The following is a 12881-nucleotide window of genomic DNA, read 5'->3' as shown; positions in this document are numbered from 1 at the left end:
CCAGCTCTCCTGCATATTTACAGAGTGCTGGCTTTCAGTTGCCGATGATATCACGGCTCTGGGTATTAAGAGCTGCACTGTTTGAGAATAAGCTCCAGGATGGGATGGAAAGAACCGTCCAGGGTTAGCTAAAACCATGATACAGGAAACCAGCCCCCCCCCCCCCCCTCCTACTCCTCCTGTGTTTGTGTGTCTGCAGAAATTTCCACTCAATTCAGCGTTCCCCCCCCCCCCACTCTGCCGGACAGGTGCCTGCCGATGACACCCCCACGGCTCACCTTGAGGGCTGCAGTGACATCATGTGAAAAATGACGCAGGCAGACCACGGAACAGTTTTCTCTAAATAGACATTTAATGATTTAAAATAGTGTGGTTGCAGACAAGGGGGGGGAGAGAGAGAGAGAAGGGAAACAGGTGCTGGGCTGGAAAAGATCGTGTTTTTTTTTAACTGGTTTTCTCTACCGTGTTATTTTAACTCACAACATTTCATGTTTTTTGTTGTTTTTGTTTTTGCAAAGCTGAATGTGAGGGGAGTCAAACTAATGAGGAATAAAAAGCACAACAGCCAAGCAGGAAGGCATCGCTCTGACATGTTTCGACGATAATACAAAGTGAAGGAATTTGTAACTCTTTAAATTTACAGTTATCGAACTAATAACACTGAATCCAAGTTCATTCATATGTAACAAATATATACAGATAATCAACAAAGAGGAAATGTGGCAGAACGAAGAGGCTTCATGTAAAAAATATCAGACCGACTGATGAGTGTGTTATTGACCTGTGAGGAGGTGAATACTGGAACTTTAAAACCAGATCGTAACATCTGCTTCAAGCCGTTTGACCCACTGTGATAGATTGTGTACAACTCTGCACCGAATCAGTTGGATGTAAACATTACTCCTGCTCTTCTTGGCCTCGCCCACACAGTAGTAAAATATAATTAATCATTTTACCTAACCAAAGGCTCCATCTAATATTTGCATTGATCAGAAATGAATATAACTTTCAAAAAATAATAAAAACTAAACGAAAGCAGAGACCGACAGTCCTCGGACTGACACCTGCCATTGGGAGCACATTAGCGGCTCGACTCCACCCACTCTGGATCTCCACCTGCCGGCTGCAGCGCGGCCTACTGGGTCCGGAGCTGGTAATCTGAGGAGGAAACGGAGAGACTTAATCAAATGGACGAAGAAAAGGAGGGAATCAGAGAGAAATCCAGTGGAGGCGGCTGATGCCTTCCACCCAGAATGAATGGGACACAGAGGAAATGAGATGAGGGTGTGTGGCAATTAGTGGCAACATTAGAAAAAAGACCGACATGCGCAACCTCGGTAATATCTCAGTGTGAAGATCGAGCCCACAAAAAAAAAAAAGAAAGAACACAAAAGGTTCACTTTCTCACATTCTGCAGGACGTTGCCACATTGCTTCATGTTCTATAGTGTATCCCCTTTTCATAGAACTGCATCGGCACAGAGCTGGTTCCCACCACATTGCACCGCATTGCCCAACTGTTGCCTAATACATGCACATATGAGCACTCAGCATCAGTGAACTCTTAACCCACCTCCATTTTGGGTGATGTAGCGCACCCACGGCAAGGCCTGGTATCCACTCTTCTCGATGATCTTCAGGTAACGCACCTGTTGAAGAGAAAGAAAAGAAAGATATGAAAATGACTGATGGAGAACGACAGTAGTTTGCTTGAAAGGTATTTAAATATATAATATCTGACACTGGATTCTTCAAGGCAGGCAAGGATGTAAAACGGTTTATTTCTAATGCAAAATGATTGTTAAAGTACTTAATCATAAACAAATTTACAATTTAAAGGATTTATTCTGTGCAAGGTTTGCAGGAGACTGATCACAACATACAAAACAAAAAAAAAACCCTCACACCAAACACTAGAGCCACGAATTCACTAAATCTTAATTGCAGGTTAGGACTCAAAGTTTTCAGCAAAGAAAAATAATTATAATATTTACAAATGTGAAATTTCTTTTGTGACATTTGTCTTTAGATTTGCACAATCAATCAAAAATGTATTTATATTGTCAACAATCACAAATCACAATTTGCTTTACAACCCGTACAAGGTGGGACCTCCTCTGTTCTTAACCCTCGACTAGAGTGAGTAAAAACTCCCCAAAACAACTTTATACAGTTGCAATTTACTTTACTTTCTCATGATTCTGAGCATATTTTATCATTTACTTTTAGGGTCAAACAGTTGAGTATGTGGTTTGCTTGTATGTAAACTGAAAAGCTGTTTACTGTACGAGACAGAGACAGATATAGTTTCTGATCGCAGCTGAAAACACAACTTCTGTTTCCATGATCATCTGCTCAACTGCTCTGCAGCCTGAGTGTTTTATGCACAATGAAAAATGATGTCTCAATACTGTTTTTGCTCCAACTCATTGCTTTTAGCTGCAACGGAGCAAGCTGCTAACTTTTCTAAAGACACAGGTGTCGACTACTTCAGTTTCCAAAAGGCTGAATTCCCCCTTTAAAGTTGTGGCAAGCTGATAGTAAGAGTAGTGGTGTTTATGAGGAAGCAGTAGTATGAGTAACACTGAGAAGAGGGAAGCAGCTACAGAGCAGCTTTCAAGGTACACACAGAGTGAATTTGCATCACTGTTCTGTTCAGGGCTTGGGAGGAAAAAAGAAGTGCACATCAGCATAATCAAGATACAACTTTCACAAGCCATTAACCGACATTTCATCAGAGCTGTTACCACAGAGCTGGATTTCGAGAAGAGGTGATAAAAATACCCTGGCACACCGACCATCACTCAACATGATTGCGCCCTGTTTTTCCCACTCAGGTGCCCAAAGAACTATAAAAAGAAACTTTAACAAAATGTCCTCGTTGCTTTTATATTCACAGTATTTATAAATGACGAAATAGAACTTGATTTATTATAACATCTGTTACAATTCCACTACAACAACATTTAGAAATCCCATCTCATCTCAACATGTTTTATGTCGTTTCATCTCGAGGTGGTAATAATTATACATCATAAATAACTACATACACGTTCATGTTTGCAGAGATAACTTTCACACGATCCCTTACACTCGTTAAAAAAACAAGCTCTCACTATTGGGAGGGATGGGAAGCGTTAATGCTGACACGATGCGACCCTCTCGCTGGGAGATGTCACCATCCCGATGGTTCCCAGCTCAGAGCCGGACAGACAGGGCAGGAATTTGTGGGCAAGGCCTTTGGTAAGGCCTCGGTACTCGCCGCCTTGTTATTACCTTCCACTACACAGTGAGGTCAGAGGGAGACAGCGCCGTGGCCGCCAGACGCATGACGACAAACACATAGACGCGGGATCACCGAGTCTGCAGGCGCAGCACTTCTCGCTGAACCCTGGAGCCAAACATGAAGTCGGCCTGACCGTCGGTACACAGTCAGCAGAATGGCATCAAAAGCCGTCCTCCGCAAAATATCATTATGGCTTGTAGGATGAGGAGAGGAAAGGAGACTGTTTGTTGTATCTCGTTCGGTAAGTACAGACTACATGTGTGGTCTGGACTTATCAGGATTTTGGTCGGAGCTCCGGCCCCGAAAAGCATCTGCCAACATGTTTGGCTCCTCTCGACATCACCTAAAGACGGGAGGTTTGGAAACGTAACTACCGCTCTGCTCTCGCTGCCACTCGGCCAAAGTGGCGGGTTCCTCCATCGCTAGTAAAATTTACAAGGTGCAGTTACGTGCATCATACACACTTCGCATGTGTGCTGCCCTGCACTTAGTGGTGGAGTTAAGAGGAACTTTCTCATGCTTTGATATTTACACGCATCTAATTAAACTTGGTGGGCTCTTCTCACACGTACAGAGCAGTGTTATTGACTGCATTAAGAGTCTGAAGCCAGGCCTGCACTCACTCTGTAATAAGGCTCGGTGGGAATATGGGTCTTAATAGTCTGTGTTTGTGATGCACCAACGTGTGACTGCTGAGAGAAGCTTCTGGTGCCTGGAGAGAGAATCATGGTCTTCTCAAACGTTGGGAACAAATTGTACGAGGTCACATTTGTACGTCTTTCCTGCGTCACCTGACGTAGTTCCTCTGTGGTTTTCACAATCAGAGCATTTCAGGTAAATTAACAAAATAAAATGTGTTCTTGAGAGGTGGCCTGTGTTTGGAGGATTTTCATTGGTTTCATTATATTTTATTTTTAGACAGGTTTCAACACGGGGCTGATGACTAACTTTGTTATATGTATATTTAATATTTATATCGTGTAACCATTGAAATACTTATCTCAAATTTCAGATTTCTCCTGTATATTTATTGACACTAGTTTTTTCCTTAGTGACCTTAGTAAGAAATTTTTTTATGTGGCCCCATCACAGGTTTAAAGAGACATCGGACACCTCATTGACTTAAGATGTCAATTCAATTGTTGTCCAAATGGAGACACACAAGACAAACCGAGCAGATGTTGATTCCAGTGTCGGACCAGCGCCTACGACTTGGCAAAGACTTTACAGGAAAGAACAAAATTGTAATCATTTCTTTCAGCTGCCAAATTACCTTAAAGAAAAAAATGACATTTCTTATCGAGTCACAATTAATTACAAGTAAGTTACGTTTCAATTAAACTGGGCTTGAGCCCCTCGTATCCGAGTGGGCTGCATAATGGCCACGCAACTTAATAATGATTTTTATTGACTTTCACAGGAAATGTGGACAAGCTGGAAAATATGACCTCTTGGTACTTTTAATGAGATGAAAGTTAATCCGTATATTGGAGTTTCTTGGTAAAAGATTCAGACCTTTTTATGAAAAATACACTGGTGACTGTTAAAGAAGGTTTTTGATATACATATACAAGTTGAAAGAATTGATTAATGCTCAGTGACCAAGGCTGTTCAACAGATTTATACCCACACTTCCTTTAAATTGCTTTAACAAGCATTTTTGCCAAAAGGACTTTGTACCACCGCTTGAATAATAGGATTTAATTATCCATCTTTGGATTCAGAACTCAGTGAGTTTTATTGTAGAAAGTCTAAAAAAAAACAATACTGCTGCTTGTTTAGCACATTTTCTTGTCTGTGTTCTCAGTTCACCACATAATAGGAACCGACTATTCGCAATAACAATATTGAAACTCTTGAGGGAATAGTTGGTGAAGAGGTTAACCATAAACAGATGTGAAAGCTGATATGAAAAAAGATGTACGCAATTAGTGCAGTCAGCAGCTTACAAAATATATAAAAGAGTTTTTCTATTTTTCCTTTGATTTGTATCACTGCTGTTGTATTATTGTATTTAGCCACATGAAGCATCATTTTTGAAGTTTATTCATTTATAGAAATGGATTCTTACTTGTGTAGGGCAGTGTCAGTTATATCTGGTGCCATGTTCCTGTTTTGAATGAATGTCCTGGTATTTTACAACTTCTGGTTCAAACATCACTTGATCTCTGAAAATATGTAACTTGTAAAAGTCTTGTTTTAGAGGTTAAGGCAAAGTGTCAAATGAGTCCAGCTGTTGAAAAATGTATGTGTAATTATGTAAAACTGAGGAAAACACAGTTTTTGTGAAATCACATGATATATTCCAATAAGAGTTTGTAAAGTTGGCATTGTGTGCTCACATCGAGGCATGGGAAAACTTCATTTTGAGTTACTGTAGTGCTACACATATAATCACAAGTGATTATACTGTATGTGCTGCACATGTGTGCAAGTCTGTGGTCAGCAAGAGTTTTCATTCAAACACCAAGGAAAAACATTATCTTCTCCCTCAGATTCATGGGAATCACAATCAAAACCCAATGAATCTACTTATCTGTAACTGAGAATGACATTTTCTATCACTGTCATTAACATAGAGGCGAGGGTCCAAGTTCAAGTTGAAGAGCAGCAAAAGAGAAAAGGAGTTTCAGTGTCAGGGCGCTGCCTTACTGCCCCCTCTGGCCAACAAAGAGACACACATGAATTGTTTGAATTCCTGCTCTGAGAGAGAGAGGACATGTGTGAGGCCCAGGGGAGCGTCAGAAGTTCTAAATCTACAACGACAAGGAAACCTACAAGATATTTGGACTGACTGAGTGTGTGTGTGTGTGTGTGTGTGTGTGTGTGTGTGTGTGTGTGTGTGTGTGTGTGTATGTGTGTGTGTGTATGTATGTGCACTGGCTGATAATCAAACAGCACGTGAGAGGCTTTTGTTTGAATCTTCTCTCTGGTGGTTTACTGAACAGGAACCAGTTTGACCACCTGTTAAAACCGACTCGGTGGATTCATCCGGAAATAAACACAATGTATTTTCTGTTTAAAACTCCCAAAGTCCCAAGTTCTCTTATCTCCCAGTGGAAAATTGCGTTTCAGCTCATTTAATCTCTACCCATGTGCTGCCTGCAGGTAGATCTACAAAGCAACTGTTTAGTGAGTGTGTGTGTGGAGGACTCACCTGGATGCCTGAGGTGGTGAAGTACGGGATCTCAAACTTGACACTGATTGGCGGCTTCCCCTCCTTGTCTTCAGCCTCGACGCTCGGCAGACCGAAGTGGGCTCGCATCAAATACTCTTTTCCACCCTGTGACAAGTAACAACAAAAACTATTTAGTACAAAACATGGGAAGAAACGATTGTGTTTTAATGTTTAAAGGGACGAAATGATAAAAGAAAACACTGGAGGGTTCTACGTTGATTTACTTGCTTTCAGAGACAGACAATAAATACAACATCAAGTGTTTAACGTCACTAAGTAAATAACAACTGTTGAATTTCTGATTTTGTAACCAAGTGCATGGTATTGAGGAGTCTCTGCTCACAGGGAAGGACTTGATGGACCAGACGATCTCACTGTTCTCAGGGACCCACTTCACGCTGCCCACTGTGGTCTTGAACTTGGGTGAGTCGGCGTCCGTTGGCACAGGAATGTGGATTTCCACGTTGTTGGCTGTGGAACGCCTTTTGAACTGACTCTTCGCCTGAGAGGAGAAACAAGCAGGTCAAGTTTAGCACCGCGTTTCGCCTCAGCAGAGAATCGGGCCAGTTCCATGATGATTGATGTAAAATGAGGGTTATTCAATCAGGATTAGTCATGCATGACAACAGATACACAAACCATCACTGTATACTCTGCAAAGAATGTGAACAAACCAGAAGTGACACTGAACTTTATTAGTCCAGTCATTTGTCACAAGACTTTTCCAAGTTTTCTGAATTAACAATAGGAGCCTGGTATGATTGAGGAAGTAACAAACCTTGATCATGTACTCGATCCGACTGTGGGAGTGTTTCTCAATAACCGATTCAATCCAGATCAAGGGTTTCACCTGTGACACAACAGCACACATGTATTAACTCACACATTCACTTTAAAACAGGTTCTCTCACGTTTGACAAACGCTGCACCTAAAATAGCACATGACGCAGTCACCACCCGGTGGATAGACTCTATTACTACACCTCGAACCAACGATGAAAGTAGAAGAATAAAACTAAAGTTTGCTTTGTTTCCACAACCACCAACACAAACAACAAATAGTCCTATAATCATGGTTGTATTGTGTGGAGCCAGTGTTGTGGTCTGTGTTGCGATGAGGAAATGTTGGGAAAAGCACACATTGCGCCACTTGACACGTTGTGTAATTAAGCAACATGTTTCTTGGTGTATCCACCAACAATATATATTTTTAACAGCTTATGAGATGACAAACGCTAGATTTCTGAGGCTGACACTAACAATAACATTAGAAGGTTTAATCACTTATGAAGCACTGACTATTTTATTGAATACAAACAACAATTCAATCTCTCAAAAGAATTCTGCTCCATAGTTCTACTTCCTGTCCCACAGGATAAGAAACCATTGTAAAACATTCCATCATATTTTAAACCTTCTTAACACAATGTACTTGTTTATAGCATATTACTCATTGTATGATTGTCGTGTATGAATCATGACAATGCTTTTGGTAATTGAATTACGTGTCGTCTGGTTGATGATGAATCTACGTCCGGTTATGTTTCATCTTTCAGGGCAATATTATCTAATGTATTGACTAACTATGCCTTTCATCAGGAGCTGTTGTAAATATTGCTGCTGTATTGAAGCGATGCACTGTATATCCAGAAGAGTAGATATGGCCAAAATTATAGATAGTATGATTTTGAATATTGTTTAATCGGGTTATTAGATTGGTCTGTCAAACTATCTGACTATTTATTTAGCTGCAGACCATTAGTGGAGTGGGTTGGTTGAATCCACAGTACTCACATGAGTGTTGAGGCGATAGGACATGAGCTCAAACTCTCCATCCGGAGGGATGAAGGAGATCGTGCGGTCGTTCTCAAAGCGAGACAGGCGGACACACTGGTGGAACTTGACATCTTCCAGCTCTACTGATTTACTCTTCCCTCCTGCAGGTACAAAATAAACATCATTTCAGAAAGACAATACCAGAAGAATGTACCAGCCTCACATGAACTGGTATATTGCATATTTTGGGATCAGCATGTGGTTTCACATGGATGTGAAGTTTGACACAGGACAATCCAGTGAGTAAGGAAGGAAGAGCCATCTCGCTGCAAACTTTGAAAGTGTTATTTATTATTATCACAACTCATTTATTCCATCATGAGGCTTCCTGTAGCTCAAATCATCTTTTACCAGAATCAGACCACAGTCTGTCATGAGAGGGAACTCACGTCCAGTGTTTTCAAACAGAACCTTGTCGTTAAGGCCCAGCCGCAACTCGGGCATCCCAGACAGGAAGACACGCATCTTAATGGAGCCGACGATCTCACTGCGAAGAACATTACCATTGGCACTGACCTGAAAATGTCAAATTGACAGCTGGTGTCAGAGGACCTGTTCATACATCGTATTATAAACAATATAATGGAGACACTGAGAAGCATAAAAAATCATTATAAAACTTCAGCCGGGGGGTTATAATCTGAGTAGCAAAGAAAACCCGACAAGATCAGATTGTTTAACACTCTGAGTGTGTTGTGACACACACAGTGAGGAAGTACAGCAGCTCTGTGACTGGCATTCCTTAAGCAACACAGTGCTAAAACAGGCAGTTCCTACCAGGAGGTTGACTGACTCAATGACGTCCAGGAAAACCTCGTTCTTCCTGTACTTGATGCCCTCTGACCTCCAGGAGACGGCGTTGGTGACAGTGGCGGGGGGTCGCGGGGCGCCGGTGTCTAGCTTGTGCCCCTCCTGGGTAATGTATCTAAGAGACGGAAAAAATAAACAATGAGGCAAAACTGAGGAAAAAAAGGAAATCCACTGTCTGCGGTGGCGAGTTCCCAGAAAGCATCAAAGAAGAACAGAGACTGTCATGGTTATTGTATTACTGTTGTTAAAGAACACTAGGGGGGGGAGTCCAGAGTTTGTTTGCTGCAGCAACCACAAGGCTGAGAGTTTTAATGTTTTTTTTTACAGGACAACAGCAGTAACACAATGTAGCCTGTAAACACAGTTTTTTACACCTCTCAAAAAGCTAAATTTACAGTCACAGACATATCAATACACAAAATAAAATGTTCTGTCCCCTTAAAGTTTTAAAAGAATAATGTTTTCTTTAGTTTGGTTTCCGGTAAGGACAGATGAGCTTTGTTATGTTTATTGGACATTTCATAGACTAAAGAAAAATTTGAATATAATCTAAAAGTTAATCAATAAGGACAGTATTAATTGGCCAAATCTTTATTGACTGTACATGTAGTTTGTGGCAGTGGCTCACAGAGGATACTCACTCTTGCAGGATCTTGCTGTCAGTGGTCTGAGGATAGCCAAAGTCCATCAGCTCATCCATCAGCTCATAGATGATGACAAAGTTATCTCTAATGCTCTCCTCCTCCAATTCCTTGAAATACTCTGAAAAAACCTGAAGAACACAAATGTTGAGTCGTAAACTTGTTTCTCCAACACTGTCTATAAACTACACATGTATTTGTTTGAGTTGTGTATTGACCGAAACAGGTAAAGGGATCCAACATACCTGAACTATTTTGTACAAGAAAGAAAACACCAGCGAAACGCTAGCATTTTTCTTGGATGTTGCCACCACTGATGTGTTGTGTGTTAAGAAATTGAACGGAGCAAGAGTTTAAAGTCAAAACAGTCACACAAAGTGAATAACCAGGTTTTGAGAAGTTGCAGGCTAACAGGGAAGGATACAGTAGAGGTTATTGTGTTTGATCCACATGAACCGGACTCCCCCGTGGGCCAGGATCGGAGACAGCGTCCCCTCCTCCTCCTTGTCCATCAGAAGGGTCATGAAGTGCTCGATCTCCGACATGTCCACATCTCCCCGGTAATTTCGGCATACCAGGACCTGAGAGGAACAAACAGTACTGGTGAAGCTGGGAAGGGCTGTAAACCAGGGGCCTGTTCCAGAGAGCATGTTGAACCCAACCCTGAACTCTGGAGCTGAGTAAATAAAGAGCAGGGCCTCCATTTTAATACAGTGCAGCCAGAAATAGCTTTTAGGTGGATGAGTGAAAGCATCAGGGTTTGTTTGAGAGAATATCTGCAACAGACTTAAAGTGATATTTGTTTCTGAAATAGGAAAATGTTTCTCTCAACCCAGGATTATCAGAATCGAGAGAATTTCACTAAACTCACTCTCTGCAACACGCCCCTGAGGATTATTGTTATTGATAAATAAGCAGATTGAAAGGTAATAAGTAAACTTAATCATATAATCAAAATCAAGTGCATTTTTACATGTGTGCATTCATGCATCTATTCTTTAATCTTTAACCACACATCATGAGATAAGTGTCACCCTGATATAAACTGTGCAAATGGAAAAAAAATGGGTATTTAAATCCCCCTAAACCCAAACAGATCTGCACATCTGCAGTATTACTTGAAATATTGAATAATAATAACTTAGCGTCACTATTTTGTCAAACATATGTGCACTCCACCATTAACTCCTGGTGAACTGGATGCTTCAATTCAACCTTGATGAGCAACTTTAAAGCCGAAGTGACCAGAGGACGATCAGGGCTGAAAATACATTGCCTGAATATAATAAAAATGTTTGTAAAGTGTTGCTTATAAGCACAAAACGCGTGAATTGGAGGAATTTGCAAGGTGAGCTTGGCTGCTAGCTAACAGCTGACACCACCTGCAGGTTAGCCAGCGGCCTGATGTTTTCTCCAGGTCGAACACAATGTGTCACAAACCTCCTTCTTCTATGTCACATTTATTACTTGCAAGATTAAACCTTAAAACATTGACACTTAGCAGAACAAGCCGTGCTAATGCGTTAGCTGCTCTGCTGCCGGAATCGGCCACATCATAATCTGTCACTGAGGAATGTGTCCGCTAGGCTAGCAGCTAGCATTAGCATCGTAGCAGCCCGGTGCAGTTATCTCACCTTTCCTTTCAAATCCAAGACGTACACGGCGCTCGCAGACATCTTGGATTAATTTACAAACGTTTTTAAAGACAGAAGTTCCTTCGGGATGATTTCAAACAAGCAGATTTTAATTCATAATACTGGAGGATGGAGGAAAGAGAGGCTTCCTCGTTTTTTTCTCCCCCTCACACCGACCGTGCCTCTCTCTACAGAGCGCCCCCTAGGACAAGGAGGAATCAGTGCAGGAGGCTGAGAAAAGTTATTGAAGGTTTATTCCTAGATTTTAATGTTTAACTAATAATAATAATATTTTGTTCACATAGCACCGTTCAAAACGCAATGACAAGGTGCTTTAGAATTAAAAAATAAATTAAGGCAATCAGTAAGAGAGGAGCTTGAGAAAAGGCATCATAACCACGACCTCTTAATTGTCTTGATGAGGATGGGAAATATCTGGCGAAAACGTTCAGGCAAAGGAAATAATTTCTAGAAAATTTGAAATTATCTCATGGTTTCTGAGTTATGTTCGTCTCCTTCTTTCGTGTCACCATCTCTGTTTTTGTTCCTGTAGCTTCTTCTACTGGAGAAGTGACTGATCTGCACAAGACAAGTAACGTGTGGCAGCTGCTGCTCCTGCAACCTGATGATCGCCACAAGGTGGCACCATACTGCAACAGTGAGAGGGAGCGGCTCAGAATTAAATATGACAGTATGTGATGAATAATACTGATGACTACAAGCAACAGGAAATGATCAAGATAGAACTTAGTCAGTTGAAGAAGAAAGTTAATTTTAATCATTGTCATCCATGCATTTTATTTAAATCATCTTTCCTTCCCGTGACCCTATTAAGTGACTTTTTAGTGTTCAGTGTTGTGATGGGTGTCGTACCGATTCTCGCATCCTCCACCAGATCAAATGTCTCAAACAGACTGGGAGTAAAGCTCAACTGAACAACCTCAGGGTGTCATTACACCCATATTTGCTTCTTATTCCAAACCCATGGACTATGGCAATGTAGCCTGGCCTGCGGTAGGTGTTCCAGATCATCCCAGCACTGTTTGAAGTCAGGGCTCTGTGCCGGCCGGTCAAATTCTGCCCCAGCAAACTAGTGCATACATGTGTTATCCACCCAGCATCCATACCACTTATACTTCGAGGAGGAAGTTGGAGCCAATCAGGGTAAGCTCAGGACAGGTTCCCAGCGAATCACAGGGCAAACGTACAAAGATAAACAACCACTCACTCATTTTTACACAGTCAAATCGTGAATCTGCATGTCCTCGGACTGTAGGAATGAAGCTGAAGTACCTGGAGAAAACTTAAACATATACAGGGAGAACAAGCATAAAGGAAGACCGCAGGACTCGAACACTGCTACTCATCACACTGTGCCACCCACTGGTCCACCCTATACTTGTATTAAAGCTTTAAAACAAATAGCTAGACCTAAGTAATGACTTTTGCTCAAACCATTTAAAAGAAGCCACATAGATGAAAAACACACAACAATGT

At 41.3% G+C, this 12881-nt stretch overlaps 1 protein-coding gene across 1 annotated transcript; it reads right to left on the bottom strand.

The window, feature by feature from the left end:
* Nucleotides 1-330: 330 nt before the first annotated feature.
* On the bottom strand, nt 331-11563 carry ap1m1 (adaptor related protein complex 1 subunit mu 1). The gene is made up of 12 exons (XM_053438664.1): nt 11385-11563; nt 10175-10331; nt 9996-10063; nt 9751-9881; nt 9077-9224; nt 8689-8815; nt 8258-8400; nt 7242-7313; nt 6807-6965; nt 6443-6568; nt 1573-1648; nt 331-1158 (listed from the first exon to the last, which is right to left on the bottom strand). The coding sequence occupies exons 1-12, from the start codon at nt 11424-11426 to the stop codon at nt 1136-1138; spliced, it is 1272 nt and encodes a 423-aa protein (XP_053294639.1). The 5' UTR covers nt 11427-11563; the 3' UTR covers nt 331-1135.
* Nucleotides 11564-12881: the final 1318 nt, after the last annotated feature.

This window comes from Pleuronectes platessa, chromosome 13 (assembly GCF_947347685.1).
Source record: "Pleuronectes platessa chromosome 13, fPlePla1.1, whole genome shotgun sequence".
In the NCBI taxonomy this organism is placed as follows: Eukaryota; Metazoa; Chordata; class Actinopteri; order Pleuronectiformes; family Pleuronectidae; genus Pleuronectes; species Pleuronectes platessa.
Note: the sequence above shows the minus strand (reverse complement) of the source record. Positions and strands in the feature narration are given on the sequence as shown.

What these genes read in the sequence shown, in the direction of transcription:
- ap1m1 (XM_053438664.1), bottom strand. Translation starts at nt 11,426, where the DNA reads ATGTCTGCGAGCGCCGTGTACGTCTTGGATTTGAAAGGAAAG. An exon ending in CAAACACAATAACCTCTACT is followed by an intron (nt 10,064 to 10,174) that starts GTATCCTTCCCT and finishes ACAACACATCAG; the next exon opens with TGGTGGCAACATCCAAGAAA. An exon ending in GGTCCATCAAGTCCTTCCCT is followed by an intron (nt 6,569 to 6,806) that starts GTGAGCAGAGAC and finishes TACTTGTCACAG; the next exon opens with GGTGGAAAAGAGTATTTGAT.